The following is a 26319-nucleotide window of genomic DNA, read 5'->3' as shown; positions in this document are numbered from 1 at the left end:
TCAGAGATTTATAATAATAATAATTTATTATTTATACCCTGCCCATCTGGCCGGGTTCCCCCAGCCACAAAATATTAAAATACAGAAATCCATCAAACATTAAAAGCTTCCCCTAAACAGGGCTGCCTTGAGATGCCTTCTAAAGGGTGGGTGCCACTACCAAGAAGGCCCTCTGCCTGGTTCCCGGTAACTTGGCTTCTCATAGCGAGGGAACCGCCGGAAGGTCCTCAGCGCTGGACCTCAGTGTCTGGCAGAACGATGGGGGTGGAGACGCTCCTTCAGGTATACTGGACTGAGGCTGTTTAGGGCTTGAAAGGTCAGCACCAACACATTGAATTGTGCTCAGAAACACTTGCTTGATAGAATCGTGTGTGGTGTATGAGACAAAAAGCTGCAGCCACGGTGGCCAGAATGAGTACTGCAATTAAACTTAATACATACCGGTAACAATCTCTCTGAACACCACTCACAACACCATTTTGTAATAAAACAGCTTCCCCTCAAGTCATATCTCCCTCCTTTAGCAAGCTGAGGTGAGACAGGGCAGCTTAATTCAATTCAATAATACTGGTCCAGGGCCACCAGAATATTCCAGAAGGGTCCTCCTCATCTGTCCTAGTTTCTATACTATTTCCCCCACAGCCCTTGTTTCCTCATTTTTCATTCTCATCTTTGCCTTGCCCGTCTGAGGTAAATCATGCTGCCGGAGGGCAGTTATATTTACTTTTCTCCTGTCACTTTTTATGACAGAACTTAGTTAGCCCTGGTGGCGCTAAAGGAATTACAAACGCCAGTTTCCACCTAAGATGGCGGCCGTCATCAAGGCAGTCTGTGAGGACGTCGGACTGCAGGCCTTGTTGCCTGGCAGACCTCTGTCACGCCAAACAAGTGCAGGGAAACAAATTTGTTTACGATGCCCTCAGGCACTCTGAAATGGCTTCCTGACTAATATCTCCTTGGGCCCATAAAAACCGTCATCCTTTTGGCCTGCGGTTCTCTTTGCCAATTTAGGAGTGTTTGTTGACTCCTGAGGCCCAAATGGGTGCCCTCAGTTTCCATATTTTCACGCACACACCTGGCACCACTGAGGAAAAAAATGAATTTGATCCTGTTGGCACTGGGGCTTGTTTGGTGTTCTGTTTCTGCTATAGTTCAATTTTTTAAAAGGGAAAAAGGAAACCTCTTTCTTCTTTGTCCAGCCTCTTAACATGCCAAAATGACATTTTGGAGGACAGAGAAGTGACTCTGGGATCCTGGTTTCCCCACCCCCATGTGGCATCTGATGGCAGATATTAGCTGACAGGAGTGCGAGGCCATTGTTGACCGACTTTTGTGAGGGCGGCTTTGGCAGATCTCCAGGCCTGCCTCTTTTTATGCTCTTTCTTTGCTAAATTTACCTCAAACTTATCTCAAATTTCCCTTTTGTAGTAGAAGAGCAGGAGAAAGGACCTAGATTTAATTAGACACCCTCAAACTTGGTGTGTCAGGAGATGAATCTCCCCACCTGCCCATCTTTCCCGGAACATTCTGGGGCATATTTTCCAGAACATTCCAACCCAGAATGAATGAAATTGATTTCTACCAGGCCTGTGGGCTAGTGTAAACCCCAAATGCCACATTCATTATCAGAAAAAATATTATTTTTGATGCTGTGCTTAGGGGCACATGTGCAGAACCCATAAGGGAAAATGAAGGCTAGGTCTGGTGCCAGTCACCATTGCCAGCAGCACCAAAATAATATAATAATAATAATTGCATTATTTATACCCCACCCATCTGGCTGGGCTTCCCGAAAGGTGGTAGAGGCTTTGGGGAAGAGGCCACATCTCAGGCGTGGGGCTGCCCATTACAGAAGGGGCCAAGCATTTCCAAATGCAAGCTGACCCAAGAAAATTGAGATAACATATGTATTCAGGTTTCGATCAGCGAGATGGTGCCGAATCATTTAATAATAGTAGCTTGTTTAGGAAAGATAGGAAGATTACAACTGCCTTTGGTCCTTAGCGGAGAACAAAGCCAGTTCTTTGGGGGAAGGGCGGGCGTCTCTCCGAAATCTCTCTTATTTACAGAGGTAATCAAAAGACGGGGAGCCTGGATTCGGAGGAAGAAAGAACCTGAGATTGCAAGAAATTGGGGTGGGGGGGTTGTCGGTCGCCAAGGTGAGGGGGGAACAGCAGGGCAAATCTCTCCGATAAATTCTCTTCTTGAAATAAAATAAAAATCCTTGCTGTTGGCAAAACTCTGTCTCTGGGAGGCAGGCAGAGCTTAAAAGGCTGTTTAGAGGCACGTGAGGAAGCTTAAGGGCACTCTGGATTCGGTCGCAGGGGGTGGGCCATTATGTTTTCTTCTGCTTGCGGCCTGCAAAGGAAAGACGAGCAATGTGAGGACACTGAACGCTGCCTTATATATCCCGTCAGGCCATTAGGGTCCCATCTAGCTCAGTATTGTCTACACTGACTGGCAGCAGCTGTCTGGAGTTTAGGACAGTGGGTTGGATACGTTGGGAGTTGAAGCTGGGACTTCCGCATGCAGCACAAGTTGGAGCAGACAAAGGGAAGGACTTCTTTGCACAGAGCATAGTTAATCTTTGGAACTCATTCCTGCAAGAGGTAGCGATGCCTACCGATGGGGATGGCTTTAAGATTAGACAAATCCATTGAGGACAGTACGGCTATCAAAGGTGACTAGTAGCCATGACAGTCATGTTCTTCCCCCCATTGCTGGAGGCAGTATGCCTCTGAATAGAGGTTACTGGGAATCACAGGTGGGGAGACCACTGTTGCCCTCTGGCCCTACTTGTGGGCTTCCCAGTGACATCGGGAACAGGATAGCCAGCCATGAGGTCCACCCAACTAAAAATGACCACTCAATTATCCATTCAAGAGTTAGGACAGGCCACTGGGGTCACCGACCAGCGTCACTTACGTAATTCGTTGTTCTTGGTTATTGCGATGGAGGCTCTGGCCCTTGGTCCTTGCTGCGTGAAGTGATAACCAAAGCGGATAATGGAGGGGCAATTTTCCAACATGGCGGCCATCTCCATCTCCACCGAGTCGCCCAGTCGCTGGCGCTATGTGAGGAGAAGGAAGAAAGAGAAATGAGAAGTGTGAAGGAAGCGAGGAGGGGCCCCTCACTACTGTTTTTTATTTTAAAAAGATGGCATTGGGTTTGTGAGGAGACAAGAGGATTTTGCGGGCTGAACTTTGTGAATTCATGCATGTAACTGGAGCATGGTTTGAGGATAACACGAAGTAGCCCCCTTGCTGAAGCAAAGCAAGTCTAAGGCTGCTCATCTCCAGGAGAGAGAGAGAGAAGGCAAGCAGGGCTTTTCCATCGGCGCTGCAGAGAGACCAGCTGCCTTTGCTCACCGATCCGGCTGCAGAGCAGAGGGAGAGTGCAAGGGGCTCTGACCCCAAAACGGAGGCCGGCTAACCTGGTTGTCCACCTTGAGTTCAGTCAATGTGGAGTTCTCCTTCATGGCTTTAATGACTTCCATCATCCCAGCGCTGGTGATGAAGTTAGATTCAATGTTGAGGCTCTGAAGGGTCTTGTTCTCCTTCAGCATCTCGGCCACAGCCTAGGGGCAGAGAAACAGGCAACGTTCAGGAACGCTTGCAAGTACAGTGGTACCTTGGTTCTCAAACTTAATCTGTTCCGGGAGTCCATTCGACTCCCAAAACCGTTCGAAAACCAAGGCACGGCTTCCAATTGGCTGCAGGAGCTTCCTGCACTCAAGGAGAAGCAGAAGCTGCACTGGACGTTCGGTTTCCGAAAAACGTTTGCAAACTGGAACACTTAGGTACTTCCAGGTTTGCGGCGTTCAGGAGCTGATTTGTTCGACAATTAAGCCGTTCAAGAACCAAAGTACCACTGTATCGTCTTCAGCCACTGTCTCCAACTCCCAGCAGCTCCAGCAGCCACAACGGTCACAGAGGATGATGGGAGCTGTAGTCCAGCAATGTCTGGAAGACACCAGAATCCCTATCCATGGTCTACAAAAGACAACAATAACTTCGGGTGATGTTGAACTGCCTCAACATTCTGATGTTTCCACTATCCCTTTGGAACTCACTGCCTCCTGATATCAGGTAAGTGCCTTCGTTGTGGTCTTTTCGGTACCTGCTAAAAATATTTTTTGTTTAGATAAGACTATCTGGATGTGTAGAACACTGACATGTGCTTCCACCCTCTTTTTAGCTTACTGTTGATGTTAATTTGTTTTGAGTGTTTTTAAATAGTTGCTTGCAACCTTTCTTTAACTGATCGTTTGATTATTCCATTCTTTTCGTAACAGTTTTGAGGGTTTGTTTGTTTTTACAATCAAGCGGTATATAAATTTTATTGAATAAAATAAATAAATAAATGCCAGAACAATGGCCAGGCTGGCCATGACTGATGGAAGTTGTAGTTTAGCATCATCTGGAGGGCTGCAGGCTCTCCTATCCCTGCTTAAGCAGGACTAAACCAGGGCTCTGTTTCTGATTCTGTTTTGGTCCTATTCACCCTGTATTTGGTTAACTACAAACCCTACATAAGTTGTCCTAAATTGGGGCTATTCTAGTCTAGAAGGTTCCATGAGCGATCACGGGGAGTCATCCTTCTCCAATTCTGTTCTCCCTCACCAGTTCCCTGTTAGGGTTCAACCCTAGCCAAAGCTCCAGATCGCCTGTTAACGGGCAACAATTTTTCAGAGGAGGAGCAACCTCAAAGCTTACGTGTGCCACTGGGTCATTACTCCGGGTTGCCACCAGGCTGAGCTTCTTGATGACAGTGTTTCTTTTCATGGAGTCGCAGATTTCTATCAGCGTCTGAACGGGAATGTCCTGTTGGAATGAAGAGAGGCCCATCTGCACCACCCAAAATCTCGCTTCAAACCTTACCTGTTCCTGCATTTGGGGGCGAGGGACCACATGACGTTACCCGTCTCCTCCTGAATCTCACATGTCCAAAAGCCGAAAGCACACTTTTTCCCTAACTGGTAGTAGCACAAAAATGATTTATAATATGCTAACAACACTTTCACAGTGTGGTGTGGAAGAGCCGTAGCTCACTGCATTCTGCAGGAGAGTTTCTTCTTCAAATCCCTAAAATATGCAGTCTGCTCCACAGTTGCTTAGAGCAGGGCTTTCACTGTGGCTGTCCTGGTTCTGTGGGACAGCATCACAGTTTGAGACATAGCTGTTGTTTTGTGTTGTTTTTAAAAATATTTTTAGCTGCTTTTAAGGCAAGTTTGTAAATCATCTTGAGGCACATTTAATATTTATTATTTGACCATTCATACCCTGCAACATTTCTCTGATGAAAATAGGGAAATCCCGTTCTCTAATGATAATTTTATTATTTATACCCCACACATCTGAATGGGTTTCCCCAGCCACTCTGGGAAACTTCCAACATATATTAAAACATAATAAAATATGAAACATTAAAAAAAATCTTCCCCATACAGGATTGTCTTCAGACAGCTTGGGGGTCGGATAACTCCATACCCTCCAACATTTCTCCAATGAAAATAGGGACGTCCTAAAGAAAAGCGGGACATTCTGGGATCAAATCAGAAACCGGGATGGCTTCTCTAAATCTGGGACATCCATTTCTTAATCTTTGAAGCACCGGCCCACTCTCACACTGGTCAGACCCCTATCCTCTGACAATCCTTTTAATTGTTCATAACCATGAGGACTGGAACTTTAGCTCACGTTTAGAGGAAAGTGGCAGAGCATCTGCTTTGCATGCAGAAGGTCCCAGGTTCAATCCCCAGGTAGGGCCAGGAAGGAACTCTCTCTGAAACAGAGCTGCTGCCAGTCAGTGTGGACAATATTGAGCTAGATGGACCAAGGATCCAACTCCATATAAAGCAGCCTCCATGCTTGACTGGAAGCAAGGAACAAGCAAGGTGCTTGTTTCTGCCACCAGAGATGCTTTTTTAAAAAAAATCAGCTAGATGTGCTTGAGCCAACGTCTTCACAGCATCTGCTCTTCTGACAAGCGATGGACTCCAAAACAGGGGCTGTTCCATCTGTTGCCTGCTTAAGCACCCAAGTGTGTCCTCCTGGGACTCAGCACTGACCTTAATGTTATTAAGGTTCACTTCCTCAAGTTCCTTGTCGTTGCTCTGGATTTTCGTCAAGGTCTCCTCCACATTTGTGGGGTTTGGAGGCTCATCTGGGACAGGCTTGTACTTATCAGGCTGCACTACGCCTGAGAGAAAAATAAAATAAAGAGAAAGTGTTTCTTGAATAACAGAGGGCAGAACATCAGAACCAAGGGGCAAATGTGGCTCTCCAGTCTTCCCTTTCCAGCTCTCAAGACCCTTCCCAGGCCACGCCCCTTCTCTTGAAGCCTGTTCTCATTGATGAGTGTTTTGCTTAGTCTTCCTAGGATTGGGACCCTAGCCCCCAAGCAAGTCCACTTGAGTTTGACAGTTGCTTCTGGTTTCCTGGGCAACAGTCTCTCCTAACTTCTTGGTCATTTGCCACCCTCTGTAAGATGCAGACCAAGGAATCACTCACTGTTTATGCCTTCCGTGTTTGTGATATTGCCGCTGCAGATGGCATCATAATACTGCTTGTTGCTCATGAGGGTGTACATGCCCAGGATAGCTGCAAGGAAGCAGAGAAGGAAATAGCCAGGTTTGTATTTTTTTTTTAAAAAAAAGAACACACCACTATATTCTGATAATTTATTTTGGTTTGCCAACCATGTGCAAGTGACTGTACAGAGCACTGAGGCCTGCCCCTCTTCTGATCACTAGGCCTAGCTCTCCCTGTATCAATGCACTTTAAATTCCCCGCACATAGAAGTGTAGCATGTCGTGGGGATAGTTTAGCTAGAATCCTTGACACACTAGTATTCTACATGTGGGCTTGTTGTTATCCAGACAACCACATGAAGCAGTGGATAGGATAGAGAGTGGCACATAAATGGCACCTTTCAAAATGAGAGTATGACAAAATCCATAAATAATCAGATAGTTAAAAACACCAGTCTGTGGTTGTAAATGCAGAAACGCTCCCTATGCACCTTTTTTTTTTAAGCTAGTCTGTCAGGGCACTGACAGTTCCAGATTTGCAGGGGGCCTTGGACAAGATGTATCCTGTGGGCTCCCCTCCCTCAGTGAGTCCACCCACCCACTGCCATCACTGCCATCTGTTCCTGCTCCTTTGCCTCAATGTTGCTGCCACCGGCTTGCTTGCCAGTGAGTGACTCCGCCTCCTTCTTGCCACTACTGTTTACATACTTGAGCAGGTTGTAACAGTGGAGAGGAGACAGCAGCCAGAGGGGGCCCTTGTCAGTGGGACCCGCTGCCTTGGTTTGGGACCCCAGCAGGTGCCTGAGCAGCCCAACCTGTGCTGCCGGCCCTGTGCCTGGAAGAAGGAGGTTTCTCCATGCATTTCCCTTTTTCTGTAGGCACCGGCATTTCAAAAATCCTTTGTGGAAATCCATTATTTACAGGGACAGGAGCGACCTGCTTTGTCAGGATAGCAGCATAGCTGGTGGGGACATTTCTGCTCCGGTCCATCCATGCCGCGTCCAGCTCCGATTCCCAAAGCTCAGCAGCAAGCAGAGAGTAGGGCTGGCTTAGCGCCACGCAGAGGCTAAAATCGGACACTTCGGGTGCTCTCGACCTATCGGCTTACGCCTGACAGGGAGCCATGGGGGCAATAAAAATACGTGAGGCTTTGACAAGGAGGTGACATCAAGGGACTTTCCCGTCTGGTGGTCACCGGCCAGCATGGGAGACCCATCTGCTTTTTATGCAATACAGGTTGTTACAATTGTCCTGCAGGTTGTTACAATTGCCTGCAACAGAGTCCTATTCTAGAAATGGGGATGTCAGAGAAATTCCAATCGATATAAAAATGGGAGCAGGAGTTTACGATGTCCACTTATTCATCCCATGTCCATAACGGAAATCAATCCAGCAAATAGGGTTAGTGTTTGCTGTTGTCATTGCTTTCCATCCACTAATGATGTGCAACTGACTGTCTTTCTTCTGCACAGACGTTGTATTTCCTTTGCATTACTTTGTATTTGTATTTCTTTTGCATTAAGAAGAGCCTGCCAGATCAGGCCAAAGAGAACCCATCTTGTTCTCACAAACACATGCCCACAAGCAGGATCTGAGCACAAGAGCCTTCTTTCCTCCTAAGGTTTCCAGCAACTGGTACTGTATTCAGAAGCATTGCTGCCTCCAACTGAGGAGGTAGAACATAGCCATCATGGCTAGTAGCCACTGATAGTCTCCTCATAGCTGTCAACTTTTGGATTTGAAAATAAAGGATCAGCAGCCTCACCTGTCCCAGGGACAGTCTACGGTATATCTAACAATCCAGGATAGCAGCGGGAAACGGCACTGGAATAAGGGAATTTCCAGCAAAAAAAGGGAGGGTTGACAGCTATGAGTCTCCTCCTCCTCCAGGGATTCCTCTAATCCTCTTTTAAAGCCATCTAGGTTGGTGGCCATCACTGCCCCCTGTGGGAGGGAGTTCTACCATTTAGCTATGTGCTGCATGAAAATGGACAATGCAAGAAGCGTTCATTCTGGCTAAAAACATTCTGGTTTAGACAAGCCTACCCAGAAGTTTTAAGGTAGGGTGATGCACATAGAGACCTATAAGCTCAGCTAACTAGCCAGGCTAGAGGCCTTGTGCCTTATGCTAGGAGCAGCTTTACTCCCAAGGTTGTAAGCAGTGGTGGAGCTTCATGCTCTGGCACGGGGGGGGGGGGGCAGAGAGCAGGCGGGACAGGGCTGGTTTGCGTCCCGGGGGCATGGCACAGAGCAGCGGACACAGAGCGGCGGACACAGAGCAGCGGACTGCTCCAGATATCTACCGTAAGTCAGTGGCTTGAGAAGGGGTTAAAAGGAAATCCATGCACAGCCCCAAGCTGAGGGTTGTAGCCAGCTAAGTACTACATGGAATAGACCTGTTGGAAATAACAGGCCTAAGTGAGTCACATTCATTAATGCCAGTGGGTCTACTCCAACATTGGCTACAACCCCAAGGACCTAACTGGACAGTGTACTGGGTGCATTTGTACTTCTGCGCTTCTTTTTGAGCAGATGGTAAGTATTTATTAACCGCCCTTCATTGACAATTTGATAATAAATGCCAAGAGGTTTCTGAGAAGATGAGATTCCTTTCCCCCTATTTGGAGCAAACTTCCACTGGGATCTGATACTGTTGTCTGTGCCCCCAACATGGAGCAGCTCTCTGCCCACCACCCTCCGGCTGGAAATACGCTTTTTACCTGCAATGTCGCACATCTCCGCATCGGTGGCATTTGCTAAAGCTTCTTCCAGTTCTGGTTCCAGTGTGATCTGCTCTTCTTTGGGGATTTCCCTCTTGGGGTTCTTCGGAATAAAGGGTTTTCCTGGTGTTTGGGGTTAGTGGGGGAAATGAACTAAATTAAAAGTGGCACAGCAAAAGGTCATACGATGCAGTTCATTCAAGCAATTCCCCCCCTAGATTCTCCAAAACTTTCCCTGTTCTGAAATACAGTCAGATTTGGTGAAATGGCCCCAAGCCGAGCTCAAGGTTTTTGTAATTAATTAGCAAGGCCCTTAAACAACTTGGGTTCTAGATACCTCAAGGACTGTCTGATTCCCTTATATCCCTGCTTGATTTCTGAGATTTTGGGGTGAGTCACTGTTAGTGCCCTCCACCCCATGGCTCGAATCCACAATTCAAATCCCTCAGGAGCCATGTATTTAGTATGGTGGCCTCCTTCCTGTTGGACTCCCTGCAGGCTGAGATTAGGCAAACCCCTTCCTACTGAACTTCAGCACCTTGACAAATACCTTTCTATTTCAGTAAGTATTTTAAGGAAACATTCTGTTTTTATTACATTAACATTAATTGACTTTGTTTGTTGTATGTATCCATCTGTGACTGGATTAAAGACTTTCTGAAGGATCAGACACAGTGAGGATTGGGCTTCTTACATCTACCTCAGCACTGGCACCCCACAGAGATGAGACCTGTACTCGCTGTATACATATGACTGCATTTCATCTGATCCATCTACTGCAATTATTAAGTTTGCAGATGATACTACCATAATGGGTCTAATCACAGGTGGAGATGAATCAGCGTACAGGGGAGAGGTTCAAAAAGTATCTACATGGTGCCTAGAGAATAACTTGCACCTAAATATTAGCAAGACAAAGGAGATGGTGTTGGACTTTCGGAGGAAAAGAGGGGAACTAGCCCCGTTGTATATCGGGGTGTGTGTGTGTGTGTGTGGAGAGAGTCTCTTCCTTTAAATTCCTGGGAGTTTACCTTAGTGAAGACCTCACTTGGAAAAACAATATAACTCAGGTGGTTAGGAAGGCCCAACAGAGACTTCATTTCCTCAGGGTCTTGTGAAAGAACAATGTTAAACAACAATTGATGACCTCCTTCTCATACAGTATGTCCTCTCATATTGTATCACAGTGTAGTACGTTGGCTTGACAGCCACAGACAGAAAGTCTTTACAGAGGGTGGCGAACACAGCACATGATACCATGGGCTGTCCCCTGAGCCCGCTAGATGACATCGCAAGGGATCGATGCCTTAGGAGAGCGAGAAAAATTCTCAGGGATGATTCACATCCTGGCCAGCTCCTCTTTAATCTTCTACCCTCGGGTAGGAGATATAGAAGTATGATCAGTCATACCAACAGGCTAAAAAACAGTTTCTATCTGTGGGCTGTTAGGCTGCTTAACGGAAAATAATATAGTGCAACTGACTTTCGGGGTTGGTGTATTATGCGACAAGCACACAGAGTGCAATGAGATTGAGTGTTTGGGGGGGGGAGGCTCTGTTAATTTCATTGTACCCAGGTTGTACATTGACAATAAACGTATTATTATTATTATTATTATTATTATTATTATTATTATTATTTACAGGCACCCCTTTGAGACTTCTGTGATTAAGCAGTAGCAGGTTTTTCCAAATGAGTCCAACATTTGAAGATACTTTTTTTCCCAGTCTGGAAAAAGGGAGGGGGCCCCTTTATTCTCTTGCCTGGAAAGACTTTCCCCAAGGATGTGTGTAATAATAACGATAATAATTTTTATGCACATTTCCCCTAACATATACTTTTTTTTTTTTTGCTTAACGTTCTTTATAGCTAGAGAAGTGCATTGCAAAATTTGGAGAAGTGTACTATTCAAAGGGTAGCTGCGTTCTCGTTCTTGTATTCAAAGGGTAGCTGCATTCTTATTCTTTGGGGTATGTGAATTAGTCAGGTCCAGATACCTGCATTGCAGGGGGTTGGACTAGATGTCCCTCACGGTCCCTTCCAGGTCTACAATTCTATGATTCTATGTTAAACTGCGAGCCAAACTGAATTTCTCTTCCACCCTTCATTTCTGCCTGAGTTCCCATTCAGTGTGGGTTGCCCAGCTGAAAAAAAAACTGGAACAGTGATTCTGTTACATCACTTTACAGGGGAGTGACTAAATTATAACATCCCAGAGAGGCAGCAGGATTGCTGATTCTTAGCAGATGCCCAGAGCAGTAACTCATCCAGAATTTCAATGTGGAGGATTCAGGGCCCTCAAATTATTCCAGTTATTATTTCCCATGGCACACTAGCAGTTCTCTCTACACTATCTGACACGATCAGGTCTAGAAACTTGCACTGTTTGTTTTGTTGCTGGCTGGTTGTTGTTTTTTAAATCCAACATTAAAGTAGCTGGGATTCCAAAGCGGCCACACCAGACAGTTCCATTTCATGTGGCCCAGATCTAACCCTTCTCCATGCCCCCAAAACACGGTGATTTAGTTACAGAGAGGAAGCAAGGGATTTCTTAATCACAGCCAGATGTTTAATTGCTCAGTACTAAAAGTAGCAACAGAAGAAGAGGTGCCATCTGTTTAAATTGTTAGAATATAAACACCAAGCCACTACGAGCGGCATTGCACTAATTTATTTTGCAAGATTAAGAGAACGGGGGTGGGGGAGGGATTAAGAATATGAGAAATGTAATTATGGTGAAAACAGTTTTTCCAAGTATAAAAATAGCAGCAGTAATTAAATAAGGGTGGGGAGAGATGCCAATGCCTCAGATTGGAGCAAAACGACAGTGTGATGACTTGACGCTCAGGTTAGACATGTATCACAATTACTAATTGCATTTCTTTTCTATTTTGTGTTGGTTTTCTAATGTTAAGAACATGAACCAAAATAAGAGAGGGAGGAAAGAAGACACGGACAAGGTTTCCTTTCGGAAAAGCTCTTGACACCGTGAACTTTCAGGAAATCTTTTTTAAGGCCCCAATGAGACTGGGAAAAGGGAGAATCAAAGCTGCCCTTTAGAAACGTCCCGGCTCCAGGATATTTTCTTCGTTCCAGCATGGAGAGAAGTAAATTAGCGTGGGAACCACAAAGTGAGAGGAGGCGCGAATAGGGTAAACCTGAGATGCCTTCACACACACACACCCCAACCATCTTCCAATCTGCTGGCAGAGTCCACCTGTTGCTCCTTATCACCGGCACTCGGAATCTGACTGCAGCTGCCTCTCTACGGGATTGGCCAATGCACCGGCAAGATTCAGCACAAACGCCATTGGTTATGCTGCAAGATATCTGGAAAGGGTAGTGCTGCTGCTTTTGACATGCAAGGGATGTCAGAAGGCAACAGTTTCTATTCCAAACTGCATTAGTCATAATCGGTGCTGTTTGCGGTTCAGTTTCTTCCAAACACTACATTATTCATCACACCATGACAACTATTTAGAATCACAGAACTGTAAAGTTGGAAGGGACTCCAAGGGTCATCTAGTCCAACTCCCTGCAATGCACAAATCACAGCTAAAGGATCCATGACAGAGGGGCATCTGGCCTGTGTTTTAAAATCTAGAACAAAGGAGAGTCCACCACCTTCCGAGGAAGTCCGTTCCACTCTCGAACAGCTCTTACTGTCAGAAAGCTCTTCTTAATGTTCAATCGGAATCTCCTTTCTTGTCATTTGAATTCATTGGTTCGGGTCCTCTGCTCCAGAGCAGCAGAAAACAAGCTTGTTCCATCTCCCATGTGACAGCTCTTCAGGCTAAACGTACAGCTGGATTGGGCACTCGAAATGGGTGGGAGACACATTACTCCTGCTGTAATGGGTTCTGATGTACTAGTTGAAGGCCAAATGGATCATGAATTTAAATCCCTGATCAGTCTTGTTGTTCACTGGAGAAGCTGGCTACAGTCTCTCAGATTGGCATGCCTCACAGAGTTTTTGCATGGCGACATAGAGCCCCTTGGAGAAAGGGCTGAGTACAAATGCCACAGGGAGGAATTCAACAAGCAAAGAGATTTCCTTGTCACTCTGCCTCCATGTACCAGTGGCTAGATGGTTGGATTTCTGCCTGTTGTACTGCTCTTAAAGGCAGAGGAGCCTGCCTGGAGTATAGGGGTGGAACATTTGCCCTCTGCCTATCTTCAGTTGAATACCAGCTAACCAGTGATCAGTTTCTAAAATGTCATTTTAGGGATGTGTTTTCTGATGCAGAATATAAAGTTTCTGCATGTTTTGAGGTCAAAGGTGGAATGAAATATATTTTAAAATGTTACCAAATAAGATGTGAGATATATGTACTTTGGCTTTTAAAAAAGAATTTTTGGCAAGCAGAACCACTGGACAGCTCAAATTTATGCTCTCACAAGCTGTTTATAAAACTTTGGTTCCTCTGGTTGGTGTCACACAGAGAGAACCTCTGCGAGTGAATGACAACCACCTTTGCCTGATCTGAGCAAAGCCACTGGACAGCTCAGATCTAAGGTCTCTCAGGGAAATCTCTTTGCAATACCTCAGCTCTCAGGGTCACATGCAAAATCTGAAAATGGAAGAACATCATAAAGAAGAATATGACAAACGCCCTTAATGTACGGCAGCAGGATGCCCTGAAAGTGCTTTCAGCATACATGAAGGAAGCAACTCGGAATGAAGGCAAGTTCTTAAAATTAATGTCCTCCTTTTCACGCCTTTCATTGTGGGGTCAAGTAGCTGCAGTTGAAGGTCAAGGATGAAGAACATGCAGCTGCAAGTGCGCCATCGTCTACTCAGAAGGAAGTCCCAATTCACTTTGGAGCCGACATGCACGAAAGAGGGCTACAAATTTTTTCCCAGGTGTGTTGATGGATGGTTTGAAGAGATGCCACGAGCCTTTACCAGGAGTACTTAGGAACCTTTTGTGGGTCAGGACATCTGAGCTACACACCGGGCTATTTTGAATCCTCAGCGTGCTCCCGGCCGAGCTAAATATAACTTTTCCTCTCAATCCCATCTCAATTCTGGGACAGCACGCACAGTAGGATTCTGGCAACACTCAGGAGTAGCTTTTGCCCAGCGCCAAGCTGGGACAGAGCTGGTCTCGGAGACCTATGGGGTGTGCGTTATTGTCTCTCTGCACATGCCTCCAGCACCTCTTGGCCCCAATCAAAATGGCAGCCATGGATTTGGAACCACCAATAAAACTGATGCTAGAACCCAGGGTTTTTTAAAAAGGATATTGCAAATGGCAAATTCCAAAATCCATATCAGGCAATTGCTTTCTTAGGCCAATCAAAGTGTCACAAAGGAGTGTGCAAGCTTTCGAGACCAGAACAGTTCAGAGATGGCACCCCAAGCATGGTTTGCGCTAACCACAGTTTATAATCAAAGCACAAGCAAACCAAGGTTAACAGCTGCTTGCCTGCTTTTGTTTCCCAACACATCAGAGCTCAGGCTGATACATTTACTCTCATTTTGATGGTGCAGTGGCTTCTGGAGACAGGGATCTAGTAGTCATTCTGCTCTGTCAATTTGAACATCCCATTGAATCATACAGCACACAAACCATGGTTTCTCAGCCTTGCTCACCAGATTATTGCAAAACATGGTTTGCCCATTCAAATGTCACAGCCAAGCATAGTACAGGCCCATGGTTTGCAGACTTGTCAAACCATGGTTTCTGGCGCCAGACGCAAACTATGGTGATGCATAGGACAAGCCTGGCCTGGAAACATACAAACCATGGATTCTGGGGCTTATGGCAAACCATGCTTTCTCAAATTAGTGTCATGCCTAGCTGCTGCTGGCCACAGTTTGATGTGACATTTGAATAGAATGAATTTCTACGTCTTTGTAACAAGAGAAATGCTAGAGAATGAGGGTACTCCGGGGCCTGAAACACAGCAGGCGGAAAATAAAATTTATTTGTCCAAAGGCAGATGTCCAGGCTTCTGCTATTTAAATCAGACCTGGCCAATCCAGATGCTCCATGCGAATCACGAATCACAGAGGGTATAATCTCATGCAGCCCCAGTAGCTCAGTAGTAACTCAATAGTAACCATTATGGTAGTAATGGTTAGAGTGTCAGATTATGAGATCAGGGTTCAAAACTCAGCCATGAGGTTCACTGGATATCACTGCTTCTCAGCCTAACCTACCTCACAGGGTTGTTGTGGGAATAAAATGGGGGAGAACCATATATACCACCTTGGGCTGCTTGGAGGATATAATGCAATAACAAACTAACTAACTAACTGACTGACTGACTGACTTTTACGGTTACCAGCTGACCATGTGTTTTTTTGTTTAAATGGGCTGCTCCTCTGCTTTCAAGAACAGCTCAATCTGCAAAAATCTGTAGGTGGCACTTGGTGCATCACAGTTGCACATCCTGCTGCTGCAGACGGGACAGCCCCAGAAGATAGCTGGAAAGCTTAGCAGTCCATCCACCCAGCCTTGGAATCACAGCATCCAGCTTGGAAATTAGACAAATACCTTTTTTCTCTCCTGTGAAGGGCACCAGGTCTTCCCGCTCCTTTGCTTCCATTGCCTGCTTCTCCAGGTGCTGCATGAGGGCATCCCGATCCAATGGACCTGTCGGGCTCTTCTTCGTCTGGTCTCGTTGCCGGAAACCCGCCGGGAGCATCACGTTCTATGAGGCAGAGCAGAATGGGGGTGAGTGAGTTATACAACAGTGGCAATGTATCGCCCAGTACCGTAAGATAGGGCTTCTGGCTGTATCAGAACAAGGGCTTTCAACCAGGCCATCAAAATTAACTCAACAGGTGAAACTTCAGGCTTTATTATATTTCCCTGTTAGGCATCATCTGTCGAATGTGCCTGCTGGCAAGGGAAAATTGCTTGTGTGCTACTGGGGAGTGACTTGACACGGCTACTACTTTTAAACTTTCTGTGCTCTTGTTCATCACCACAAAACTTGCCCTTGGGGTTGTGAGGGGGGGATTTGTAGGGGGGGCAGAAACAATTCCCGGGAAAATAGCAACCTAAAGTTCCTTCCACACCTACTGCCTAGATGTGAGACTATTTCCTAATCTGAACGTAGATTATGACAATGATAATTGATACTATTCAGTCTCGATACCCATCCCCTCTTGATTCCCAAGCAAATGTTCCTAAGCTGAATGTACATTGCAAAAATAATCCAAATTAGTATTCTCCTAAACTTGATTCCATCCTGCAACTAGGGTCTGCTGGTTTCTCTTTAAGGTTTCCAGACTCAAAGGAGAGCAGGGCAATTAAAGGCACAGGTCTGGCAACCCTACCTGCTACCTTACCCCTTCAATGTTAGAGTTATAGGCTCAATGGCAGGGCAGAGAGATGGGGAAGAAGAAGCCTCCCCAAAAAATCAGCATGGCTAATCTTTTGCAAGATACTTCACAATTGCATATTTAAAATGGGTGCATTTGAGGACCTTTTAAAAATGCTATAATAAAAATAAAAGTTATCACCAAGACTTAAAAGATGAAACTTTAAGCAAACTCATTCTCTGAGGGTTGATCTTTATCATCCATGCACAGGGATCAGCAGGCTTGGGAGAGCTTCAAAATTTGAAGAAATGCTATGTATCTCTCTTTAGGGGGGGGGGGCCTGAAGGAATCCCCCTCCTGAAAACAGTCCAGAGAGTTGGGCATGTACAGTGGCCGCACATTGCCTCTGATGTCAGAGCACAAAAGTGGAAAGTGGAGGATGTGAGGAATGGAGTGCCCTGGAAAGGGATGGCAGGATCTGTCAATTTTGGTCCTTTCAGTTTCACATCCCCCCCCCCAATCTTAGATTCAGTTATCCAGATTTTGCAGCAATTTATAATTTAAAAAAATCCTCATGAAAATTCATCAGAATTTTGTGCGAATTTCTCATAACAAACACATTTTTATAAGCTGTTTTTAATACCATACATTTGTTGCAGTCTCACTTGTTGCCCCTAAGGAAAATTAAGTTCCAACATCTTCACATTCAAGAGGGCTGTGAATTTTAACCCAAGAAATTCGTTAATAAAAATTATAAAAGAAGAAGGTAGCTATTAATGTTTTGATTCGGCACCAGAGAGTTTGCTTCAAAAACCATCTGGATAGGTGAATCTGCTGGTTTTGGTTGCTTTCATTTTATGAATCTTAAGTTCAGTTCTCCGTATTAGCTTAAAATTTCTTTTAAACCCCTTGCAAAAATTCACCAACATTTTAGTGTGAATTTATTTCAGCCTACACATTTTAAAGCATTTTTGCATTGGGTACACACTTTTGTGAAGGGACGCAGGTGGCGCTGTGGGTTTAACCACAGAGTCTAAGGCTTGCTGATCAGAAGGTCGGTGGTTCGAATCCCTGCGACGGGGTGAGCACCTGTTGCTCAGTCCCAGCTCCTGCCAACCTAGCAGTTCGAAACCACGTCAAAGTGCAAGTAGATAAATAGGTACTGCTACAGTGGGAAGGTAAACGGCGTTTCCGTGCACTGCTCTGGTTCGCCAGAAGCGGCTTTGTCATGCTGGCCACATGACCTGGAAGCTGTATGCCGGCTCCCTCGGCCAATAACGCGAGATGAACGCCGCAACCCCAGAGTCGGTCATGACTGGATCTAATGGTCAGGGGTCCCTTTACCTTTTTACACACTTTTGTGAACAAATTTCTGTAACATAATGCATTTTTGTACGTCGGTTTCCCTAATGTATACATTTAGAGGAACATTTTACCTTGTCAAATGCATTTCGTTGCTTACATTACTTAGCTGGAGAACTGCATTGCAAAATTAGGAGAAGTGAAATTTTAAACAATATTTGCAAAAAGTGCAAATTAAGTACAGTGAGTTTGTCTTTTAATTGTGAATGAGACTGAATTTCTCCCCCATCCCTAAAATGTCTAGGCATCATATTTCCGTTGCCCTCAAAAACCTAAAATTAAATCTATAATCTTCAAGAATCCCACCTTCTACCCCAAATCGTCACCCCCCTCAATCTCACTTCAGGGTCCATTTCCTGAAGCTCTACGTCAAGTTGAGCCAGCTCCTCCGCAGATAGTTCATTCAAGATCTTATCTTCATCAATGTCTCGATATTTCTCCAGCTCTTTCTGGTATGAAGTCGTCATGGTTGCTGCAGTTTATGCAAAGGTGGTGTCTCTCCTGTGATGTAGAATGAGGAGGATGAAGCTGGATTTAGGGGGGATAGAAAGAAGTCCCCGTGAGTAACTAGGAGGCAGCTCTAAAAGATCCAGTGTAAAATCAGGCACAGGGCAACATGGGACACTGTTGGGGGGGGAACCAATGGAACTCCTTGCCTCTTGATTTTTCTGACTGGTCAGCTAAGTTGGTTCCTGGGACCTCTTACCGCTATAAATTAGTGGTAGTATTGGGGCTGGCACCTGATTAAAGAAAACATAGTTATTTAACCCTATGAGTGTCAATTGATTACTATTTAATTACTTGATTGAATCAGCCTACACTTCCCTATGAGAAAAGTAGAAAGCAAGGGGAGAATTCTTTCTGTGACTTTGAGATGCGTCATTCTCCATTCACTCTCAAACCAGAAGGGATGCTTCTTTTGAAATGGGGCTTGCAAACTGTCTTTTTAAAATATATAACTGTCTTCTACAATCTGGTTTCTTCCAGATATTTCTGGAGCAGAGGCACTTGGATCTGTTTCAACATAATATGTTCCATGTTTGAGTCCTCCTGACTTTGGGGGGGGGGCACACCAACAAGGCTAAACCCAAATCTTAATTCAACCATGGTGCTTGTGGCTTGAGTTTCTTTGAAGAGCAGGGTCTCCTGGTAAGTTTATATCTTGTTCTTGAAACTCTCAGCACCCAAATTTGGTGTGTGTGTGCTTGTTTAATTCAAATCAGGTCACATTTCAGTCTATGGCCTTAATTGAACGATCCAGACGAATAGATCAATGCAGGCATTTATGGCCACATCAGAGTGTTCAACAAGCAAACAAGCTTAGCCGTTCACCCAAAAGAAAATGACTGGTATTTCGCACTGTACTTTAATTTTCTGTCCTGCCTAAAGGGCAGCGCTCCAATTGCCAGAAGCTTGTGTATTGGCGGGGGGGGGGGGAGGTGTTGAATGAGTCCCCCAAAACAGCTGTTTTAAGCCACCCCATTTAGCTGATTGTCAGGACCTGGTTCTCAAAGGCTGAGGGTTTTAAAGCAATGCTGAGGAATCTGGTGTCTTCCAGGTGTTGCTCCCAACTCCCAGCAACCAGCACAGCCAGTGGTCAGGGATGATGGCACTTATAGTCCATCATCATATGGAGGGCCACAGGCTCCCCTTCCTTGGGTTAAAGGTATAAGTCCCCCAAGGGACTGTACCACTCCAGACTGCAAATACAAGATGGAATGGGTGCCCCTGTGCCCTATGTTAAAAGTGCCACACAAAACAAGAAGGAATAACTTTCTGAGGGTAAGAGCTGCTCAGCAGTGGGATGGGCTTCCTTGGAAAGTGGTAGACTCTTCTTCCTTGGAGGTTTGTGAATAGAGGGTCATCTGTCAGGAATTCTTTAGCTGTGATTCCTACATTGCAAAGGGTTGGGCTAGATGACCCACGGGGACCCTTTACGATTCTAAGACTAGGCTGATTCTTTAATGCGGTTGGGATTTTGGGCTTGTGGGGATAGAACATCCTGTTGTGTGCTGTCTGAAGTTGTATCCTCTCTGGAGGGCTGCACCATGCAATGTTTTTAAATATGTAAAATCATTCACATATGTCTGTGCACGCACACTCTGTGTCTCTTAGCTATGCATTTGGACACTTCTCAAGATATCATAACCAAATTTTGTGTGGTGGTTCCTGAGATCAACAGCACGTTTCTGTCTGTTTGGGTACCGTTGGGCGCCATTTTGAATCAAGAGGGTCAAATGAACCTTTCAAAACTACGCTGATTTTTAAATGCAGGTCTCAAAATTGGTTTCCTAGAAATCCTGAGCCACCCCAGGCTACAAACCTGCTATATCAGAATAAATGACAGGTGCAGGAAGGCTCTGAAACCTAATGATGGAGAAATCAGATTGAGCAGTAAAACTGTTTCCAAACTGTCCCATTCCCATACTTACTCTGTCTGCTTATCACTCTCTTACAAGGCAGGTGGGGAGTGCTCCAGGGAAATGCTCTCAGTCTGGCTCTTCCTCTCTTCCTCTCCCTCCTTCATTTCTGGTCTCACTTTCTCTATCACAAAATGGACCCAACCCACCACACAAGGCTGTTGTACAGAACTAAATGAATGCAAAGGAATCACTCTGAAGTCTGATACACATGGTACCTTTTAAATGTTTTTTTGAGCTAGGGTGTGTGTGTGTGTGTGTGTTAATTCTGTGATTCTCTTTTTAACCTTTTAATCTAGTTCAAGGACCCAGTGATGCAATGGGTCAATGTGTCTGGCTGATAACTAAAAGGTTGGTGCTTCGAGCCTACCCAAGGACAGCTGTGGCCAGAATTCATGCACTGCAGGAGTTTCAACACTATAATTCTGTGATTCTATGTTTCCTTCATCTTTTTAAGAACCTAGAAAGTTGCTTTATCCTGAGCCGAATCCCCAGTCCATCCAGCTTGGTATTGTCAACACTGACTGGCAGTGACTCTCTAGGATGCCAAGCAACTTTCTCTCCCAGCCCTACCTGTAGATGGTAGGGATTAAACCTGAGAGCTTCCACATGCAAAGCAGGTGTTCTGACCACTGAGCTGAGGTCCTCCCTTATACCAGATGGACTCCCTGCTTTTTCTTGTACCTTTCAAATAATGCCTTCCTGTTTTCCAACCTACTTCTTTGATTGTCCTTTTTCTCTCTTCCTCTCCTCACTTTCCCCAAAAAGATAAGAAGCTTTCTGAAACAGGAGTCCTGGAATCAAAGAGTTCTTGTGTGCTCTCAGAATTCAACCTCTGTGCAAAAGAGGAGGAGGTCTGTGTGAGCAGCTATAACTCAGCCAGCCCTCTTCTGGGAAGATCTAAACGAAATAGGTTGGTTTGTTTCCCCCAAGATGTCTTAAACTAGGGTCAAACTTCCACTCTCCATTTCCTGTGCACTTTCACAACATGCAGCGGATAGAAACTCAACCACTGTGGGAAAGCTTTACCAGCGGAATTTCTGCCTGTTGTGCAAGTTAGTTGTGTTTCCAGCAAGCGATGTGACAGGCAAAGAAGGGGAGGTGGGCGTCGGCATCCCATTTCTGGAAACAGGTGTGGGGAACCTTTGCCCCCCCCCCAGATGTTCATAGAATGGTAGAGATGGAAGGGATACCTAAGGATCATCTCTAGCCCAACCACTGCAAAGCAGGAATCTTCTTGGGCTATAACTCCCCTCCTCCTCCCTGGCCCTTGGGAGCACTGGGGCTGATAGGAGTTGTCATTCGGTGAAACACCTGGAGGGGAGCGCCAAATCTTCCCCACACCTGCTGTAACGGTTGCCATGCAGGTGGAGATTCAGCTGGTGAAGCGCCCCACCTGTCAGAGGGATGCGGTAAAAAGAATGTCCTGACAGGCCTCTGGCAGACAGAGGAACCATAGCAGAGAAACAACATATTCCCATATTCTTATCTTGGTCAATCAATTGGTTTGATATCTGCATATTTCCTGCCACCATTTTGGAGGAGATTAAGCTACTACTGTACTTTGTATTGCCAAAAATAAATAAATGTTGGCCATGTCATATTCCCTTTGATTGACAGAAGAAAGATGAAGGAGACTACCTTTTTTCTTTCTCTTTTAAAGCCACACTAGACAATTTTTATCTCCTCCCACTGAGTGGTACTCTAGACATCTATCTTAAAGTCTTATCCTGACAGCGCCACAGAGAACATGTCCATCAAGACTGTTTTGTCTCTGACGGGAGCCAAACAAATGCCGCTGGGAAATCCCTACAGCAGAGCAAACTGAAGACAGGCAAGCGTGCTGCTTCCCACTCCTTGCATCTGGTAAACTGCTCCTGGACATGGGGGTTCTGTTTTGCTCATTGCTTTCAATGCCCAACTACATATGAATTTGCTCCATCTTTCCCAGATTCACCTGAGCCAACATCCCATTGCCACACGCCAGGTTTAGACATAAGAATGTGAGATGGGCCAAGCTGGTTCATCTAATCCAGCCTCTTCCCTCAGCCCACCAGCACAAAGCAGGAAGGAAAGAGCCTTTTCCTTTGTTTGCACTCCAGAATCTGATGCTTTCTGAGGCAGACTGCACCTGAAAGACCCATTCCAGCCATCGGGACTAACAGCCCTCCATAGGCCTCTGAATTTGTCTCACCCTGTTTTTAAAGCTGCTTTAAGCCAGCATCCATCACCTCCACATCTTGTGGCGGTGAGTTCCGCACATCAATTTCACTCAGCCACCCCATATTCTAGTATTATGCAATGCTGGAAGGTGGTGGACTCTCCTTCCTTGGAGGTTTTCAAGCAGAAGTTGGAATGGCCATTTGACAGGAATTCTTTAGTTGTGGCTCCTGCATTTCAGGGGGTTGGACTGGATGACCCTTGGGACCCCTTCCAACTCTACAGTTCTATGATTCACTGAGCTGACATACTCTCGGTTTCCCCTGTCTCCACACTGATCGTGATTTACTAGATCTCTATCCGGATTCTCCTTTAGGGTTTTTTCTTTTCCTCCTCATCTTCCCCTTCTCTAATCTAAAACGTACCCAAGGAAGGAATATTTTACGTTCATAACAAACACAAACACAAACACACCCACACACCCACACACCCACAGAGAGAGAGAGAGAGAGAGAGAGAGAGAGAAGCCAGTTCTCTTTTGACACCCTCTTGCTCCCGTCTTGGATCTGGAGATCTGCCCTGCCAGGTGGTCTAGCATTGTGTGAGGGTTAATTAACAGGGAGGAGGGGGCTTAGCTGGACTTCTGAGTAGGAAGCAAGGACACAGCGACCTGGAGCCTTCCGGGAAACCTGCCACACCATCTCTGCATTCAGCATGGCGCTAAAGTCTCTACCTTCAGTGCCTGTGAATAGTACCAGGAGCTGGGATTCACAAGTGGGGAGACTTGCTGGTGTTGTGCTCAGGTCCTGCTTACGGGCTTCCTATTTGGGGCATCTGACTGGCCACTGGGGAAACAGGATGCTGGGCTAGACGGGCCCCCATTGTCCTCCCTGTTAATTAACAGCCAGGCTATTTTGATGTCCTAATAGAACCTCCAGGTCCAGAGGCAGTCTATCTAGATCCATAAGTTCATTGGGTGTTTGGCCACTTTAACCATTACACCACCACTGTCCCTCCTACCTGGAGATGCTATTGGGAATTGAACCTGGAAGCTTCTGCAGGCAAAGCAGGTGCCCTGCCACTCAGATGCAACCCTTCCCTTAAGATTCTAGTCCTCATAGTTCTCAATAAAGGGCCAATTTGAAATGAAACCAAGGAGGCTGCCTTATCTGAGTCTGGCCACTGGGGTCTGTCTAGCCTAGTGTTGTTTGTTCTGACCGGCAGCAGCTCCCCAGAGTTTTAGGCAGCCCTAACTGAAGGTGTCGGAAATTGAACCATGGACCTTCTACTTTCAAGGCAAATGCTCCATGCCTGAGCTGCGTCTTTCCTGCGTGATCCCCACCTTTTCTGCAGCCACAACTTGGCCCTTGGCCGCATTTCCCAGGCAGACAACTGAGCTTGCCAAAAGCCCTCCCTCCTTTGCCCAGATCTCTCTCTCTCTCTCTCTCTCTCTCTCTCTCTCTCTCTCTCTCTCTCTCTCTCTCTCTCTCTCTCTCTCTCTCTCTCTCTCTCTCTCTCTCTCTCTCTCTCTCTCTCTCTCTCTCTCTCTCTCTCTCTCTCTCTCTCTCTCTCTCTCTCTCTCTCTCTCTCTCTCTCTCTCTCTCTCTCTCTCTCTCTCTCTCTCTCTCTCTCTCTCTCTCTCTCTCTCTCTCTCTCTCTCTCTCTCTCTCCCTTCTTTGCTTCCAGAACCTTTAAGGCTGTGAGATGCTCAGGGTGGGGCCACTATCTGTACAATTACCTTTTGCTTTTCTTTTCTTTTTTGCTATATCACTCTGCCTGACGCTGCCTCCATCGACGGCATCATAAAAGGGTAATAGCTGTCTGGTTTCAAACCATTTGAGAGACAGTGACTGCATACAATTAAAGCACACACACCCCTCCTCGAAGAATCCCGGGAACTGTAGTTTGCCCCTGAGACGAGCTGCAAGTCTCAGCACCTGCAAACTACATTTCCAAAAATTATTTAAATGCAGCTTGCCTTGCGGAAGGTTCCAGGGTGGCTCAAATCTGTTTTGAGGATTTGTTGCCACTTTTGAGTCTGAATTCAATCACTTTGGGATCTCCTTTGACCCACCTATACCTCCTTCGTCTGGATTAGAGTATCCACCTGTTTCTAATCTCGCTATCAAGGCTTAAAACATTACTTAAGCTCTCCTCCACATTCACGCCATAAATCTGTTTCCTTGCAAGCCCCCCTCCTCTCTTCCAAATCTTCAGTTAGCAAGAGACAACTGCGTTTTGTGATGCCCACACACACCCCTCCCACCAGATATGGGGTGGGGCCTGCTCTGCACTTTTGCAGCAGCAGGAGGTGGTAGAGTCCTTGCAGAGCAGGTTGCGCCACTTCAGGCTGCAGGTGGCGAGTTGAAAGGACCCTGCCTGGAGCCCCTTGAAAGTGAACCAAAATCCTTTCTGAGGGATTTCAGTGACATTCTGCCAACTCCCAGCTTTGTTGTGGTACAGTCTCCTCAGGTTTGAGGGCAAGCCCAGCAAGGGGGGGGGAACACCCCACCGCAGGCTCTGATCCTTTCTAACTGGTCTCCTAGTGAGCTACTTTCACAGAAATTCATTTTGATTTTACAGCACACAGACATTTGCTGGGGGCGTTGCCTGTGCACATGGCAAAACGGTACAGTCCTCGCTGATCTCATGACAGGATTCCATCGCTTTATCTGTTGCATGTGCCGACTGGGCCTGTTTGTGTCTGGGTGTATAGAAGAACTGTTCATTTATCCTTCGGCAACACTCTCCACCCCACAAGGACTCAGCCCAAACATAGCCGGCGACAGGGAACCTCCCCTGGCTTTGCTTGGCGTACAATTTTCTCGCCACCCGCTTGCTGCCTCTTAAATTCCCACGAAGCCAAGGAGGAATAAAGGGGGAAAAGGGACCCAGACTTACCTCCCAGGCAGGCTGTGTCGGCCTCTGCCTTTTTTCTCCCCCACCCCGAGCGGTGTGAACCTAGCAGGCAGGGCAAACGGGGAGAGAGCGAGAGAGCGGCAAGCCCAGGAACTGTGTGAGATCAGCATTTTATTATTTTAGCTTTCCAGCCGGGCAGGCGGGCGGGGTGAGGAGCGCAAGAGTGAGAGATCACATATACAGACTCCGTTATCAATCACTCCGCAGACCTGCCGAGCGGCCGAGTCAAGACCTCCAGCGGCCACAGCTGAGAAGTGCCAAGCAGAAGGACCAGTTCAATTGGGAAGATGCTGCTGGCGCTTCTGTTTTGTTTCATTTCAAGCCTAGCCAGGCCTCCACTGCAGCCCATGCGCAACCACGAGACTGGACTACTGCAGTGCGCTCTGTGTGGGGCTGCCATTGGAGCTGGTTCAGAAGCTCCAGCTGGGTCAGAATGTGGAGGCCAGACTCACGATGGGCAAATCCAGCTGACAGCATGTGGCACCGCTGTTAAAACATCTGCACCAGCTGCCATCTACTACCTAGCTGCATTCAAGGTCCTCATATTAATTTTTGAAATTCAGTAGTGTCTGCACTGAATGGCAGCGGCTCTCCAGGGTTTCAGGCCAGGGACATTCCCAGGTGTTCCAGCCCATCCCCTAAAAACTAAGCAAGATTCTAGTTCTCATGGTCCTGAACAGAGGACTGAATTGTGTACAAACGCAGGAGTCTGCCTTCCACAGTCAGATCACTGGGGCCCATCCAGCCCACTACTGTCTACACTGACTGGCAGCAGCTCTCCAGCGTTTCAGACAGAGAGCCTGCTGAAATAGTGAACTGGTCGGAGGAAACTCAGGAAGGGTGTCTTGCCTCTGCAAAAGACCCAGATTTCTGATGCAGAAAGGGAGGATGCAAAAGGAACTGCAGCCTTCTATACAACAACTTCTGGTG

General features: G+C 46.2%; 1 protein-coding gene across 4 annotated transcripts; it reads right to left on the bottom strand.

Annotated features, from left to right (window-relative positions):
- Nucleotides 1-1910: 1910 nt before the first annotated feature.
- On the bottom strand, nucleotides 1911-25509 carry TMOD4 (tropomodulin 4). Of its 4 annotated transcripts, none has more exons than XM_088659732.1 (11): nucleotides 25372-25422; nucleotides 20323-21210; nucleotides 18232-18418; nucleotides 15756-15912; nucleotides 9253-9375; nucleotides 6513-6602; nucleotides 6071-6201; nucleotides 4716-4823; nucleotides 3434-3577; nucleotides 2926-3070; nucleotides 1911-2358 (listed from the first exon to the last, which is right to left on the bottom strand). In XM_088659732.1, exons 3-11 carry the CDS (start codon nucleotides 18355-18357, stop codon nucleotides 2336-2338), a joined length of 1047 nt encoding a protein of 348 aa, XP_088515858.1. In that variant the 5' UTR covers nucleotides 18358-18418; nucleotides 20323-21210; nucleotides 25372-25422; the 3' UTR covers nucleotides 1911-2335. The 4 variants fall into 4 exon arrangements, with proteins under 4 accessions (XP_088515858.1, XP_088515857.1, XP_034954495.1 ...); XM_088659731.1 differs by having other exon boundaries at nucleotides 20323-20481; XM_035098604.3 differs by lacking the exon at nucleotides 20323-21210 and having other exon boundaries at nucleotides 25372-25509.
- Between the last annotated feature and the right edge of the window lie 810 nt (nucleotides 25510-26319).

The sequence above is a fragment of the Zootoca vivipara genome, chromosome 16 (genome assembly GCF_965207765.1).
Source record: "Zootoca vivipara chromosome 16, rZooViv2.hap1.1, whole genome shotgun sequence".
Classification (NCBI taxonomy): Eukaryota; Metazoa; Chordata; class Lepidosauria; order Squamata; family Lacertidae; genus Zootoca; species Zootoca vivipara.
The sequence above is the reverse complement of the archived record's forward strand: the minus strand, read 5'-3'. Positions and strand labels throughout refer to the sequence as shown.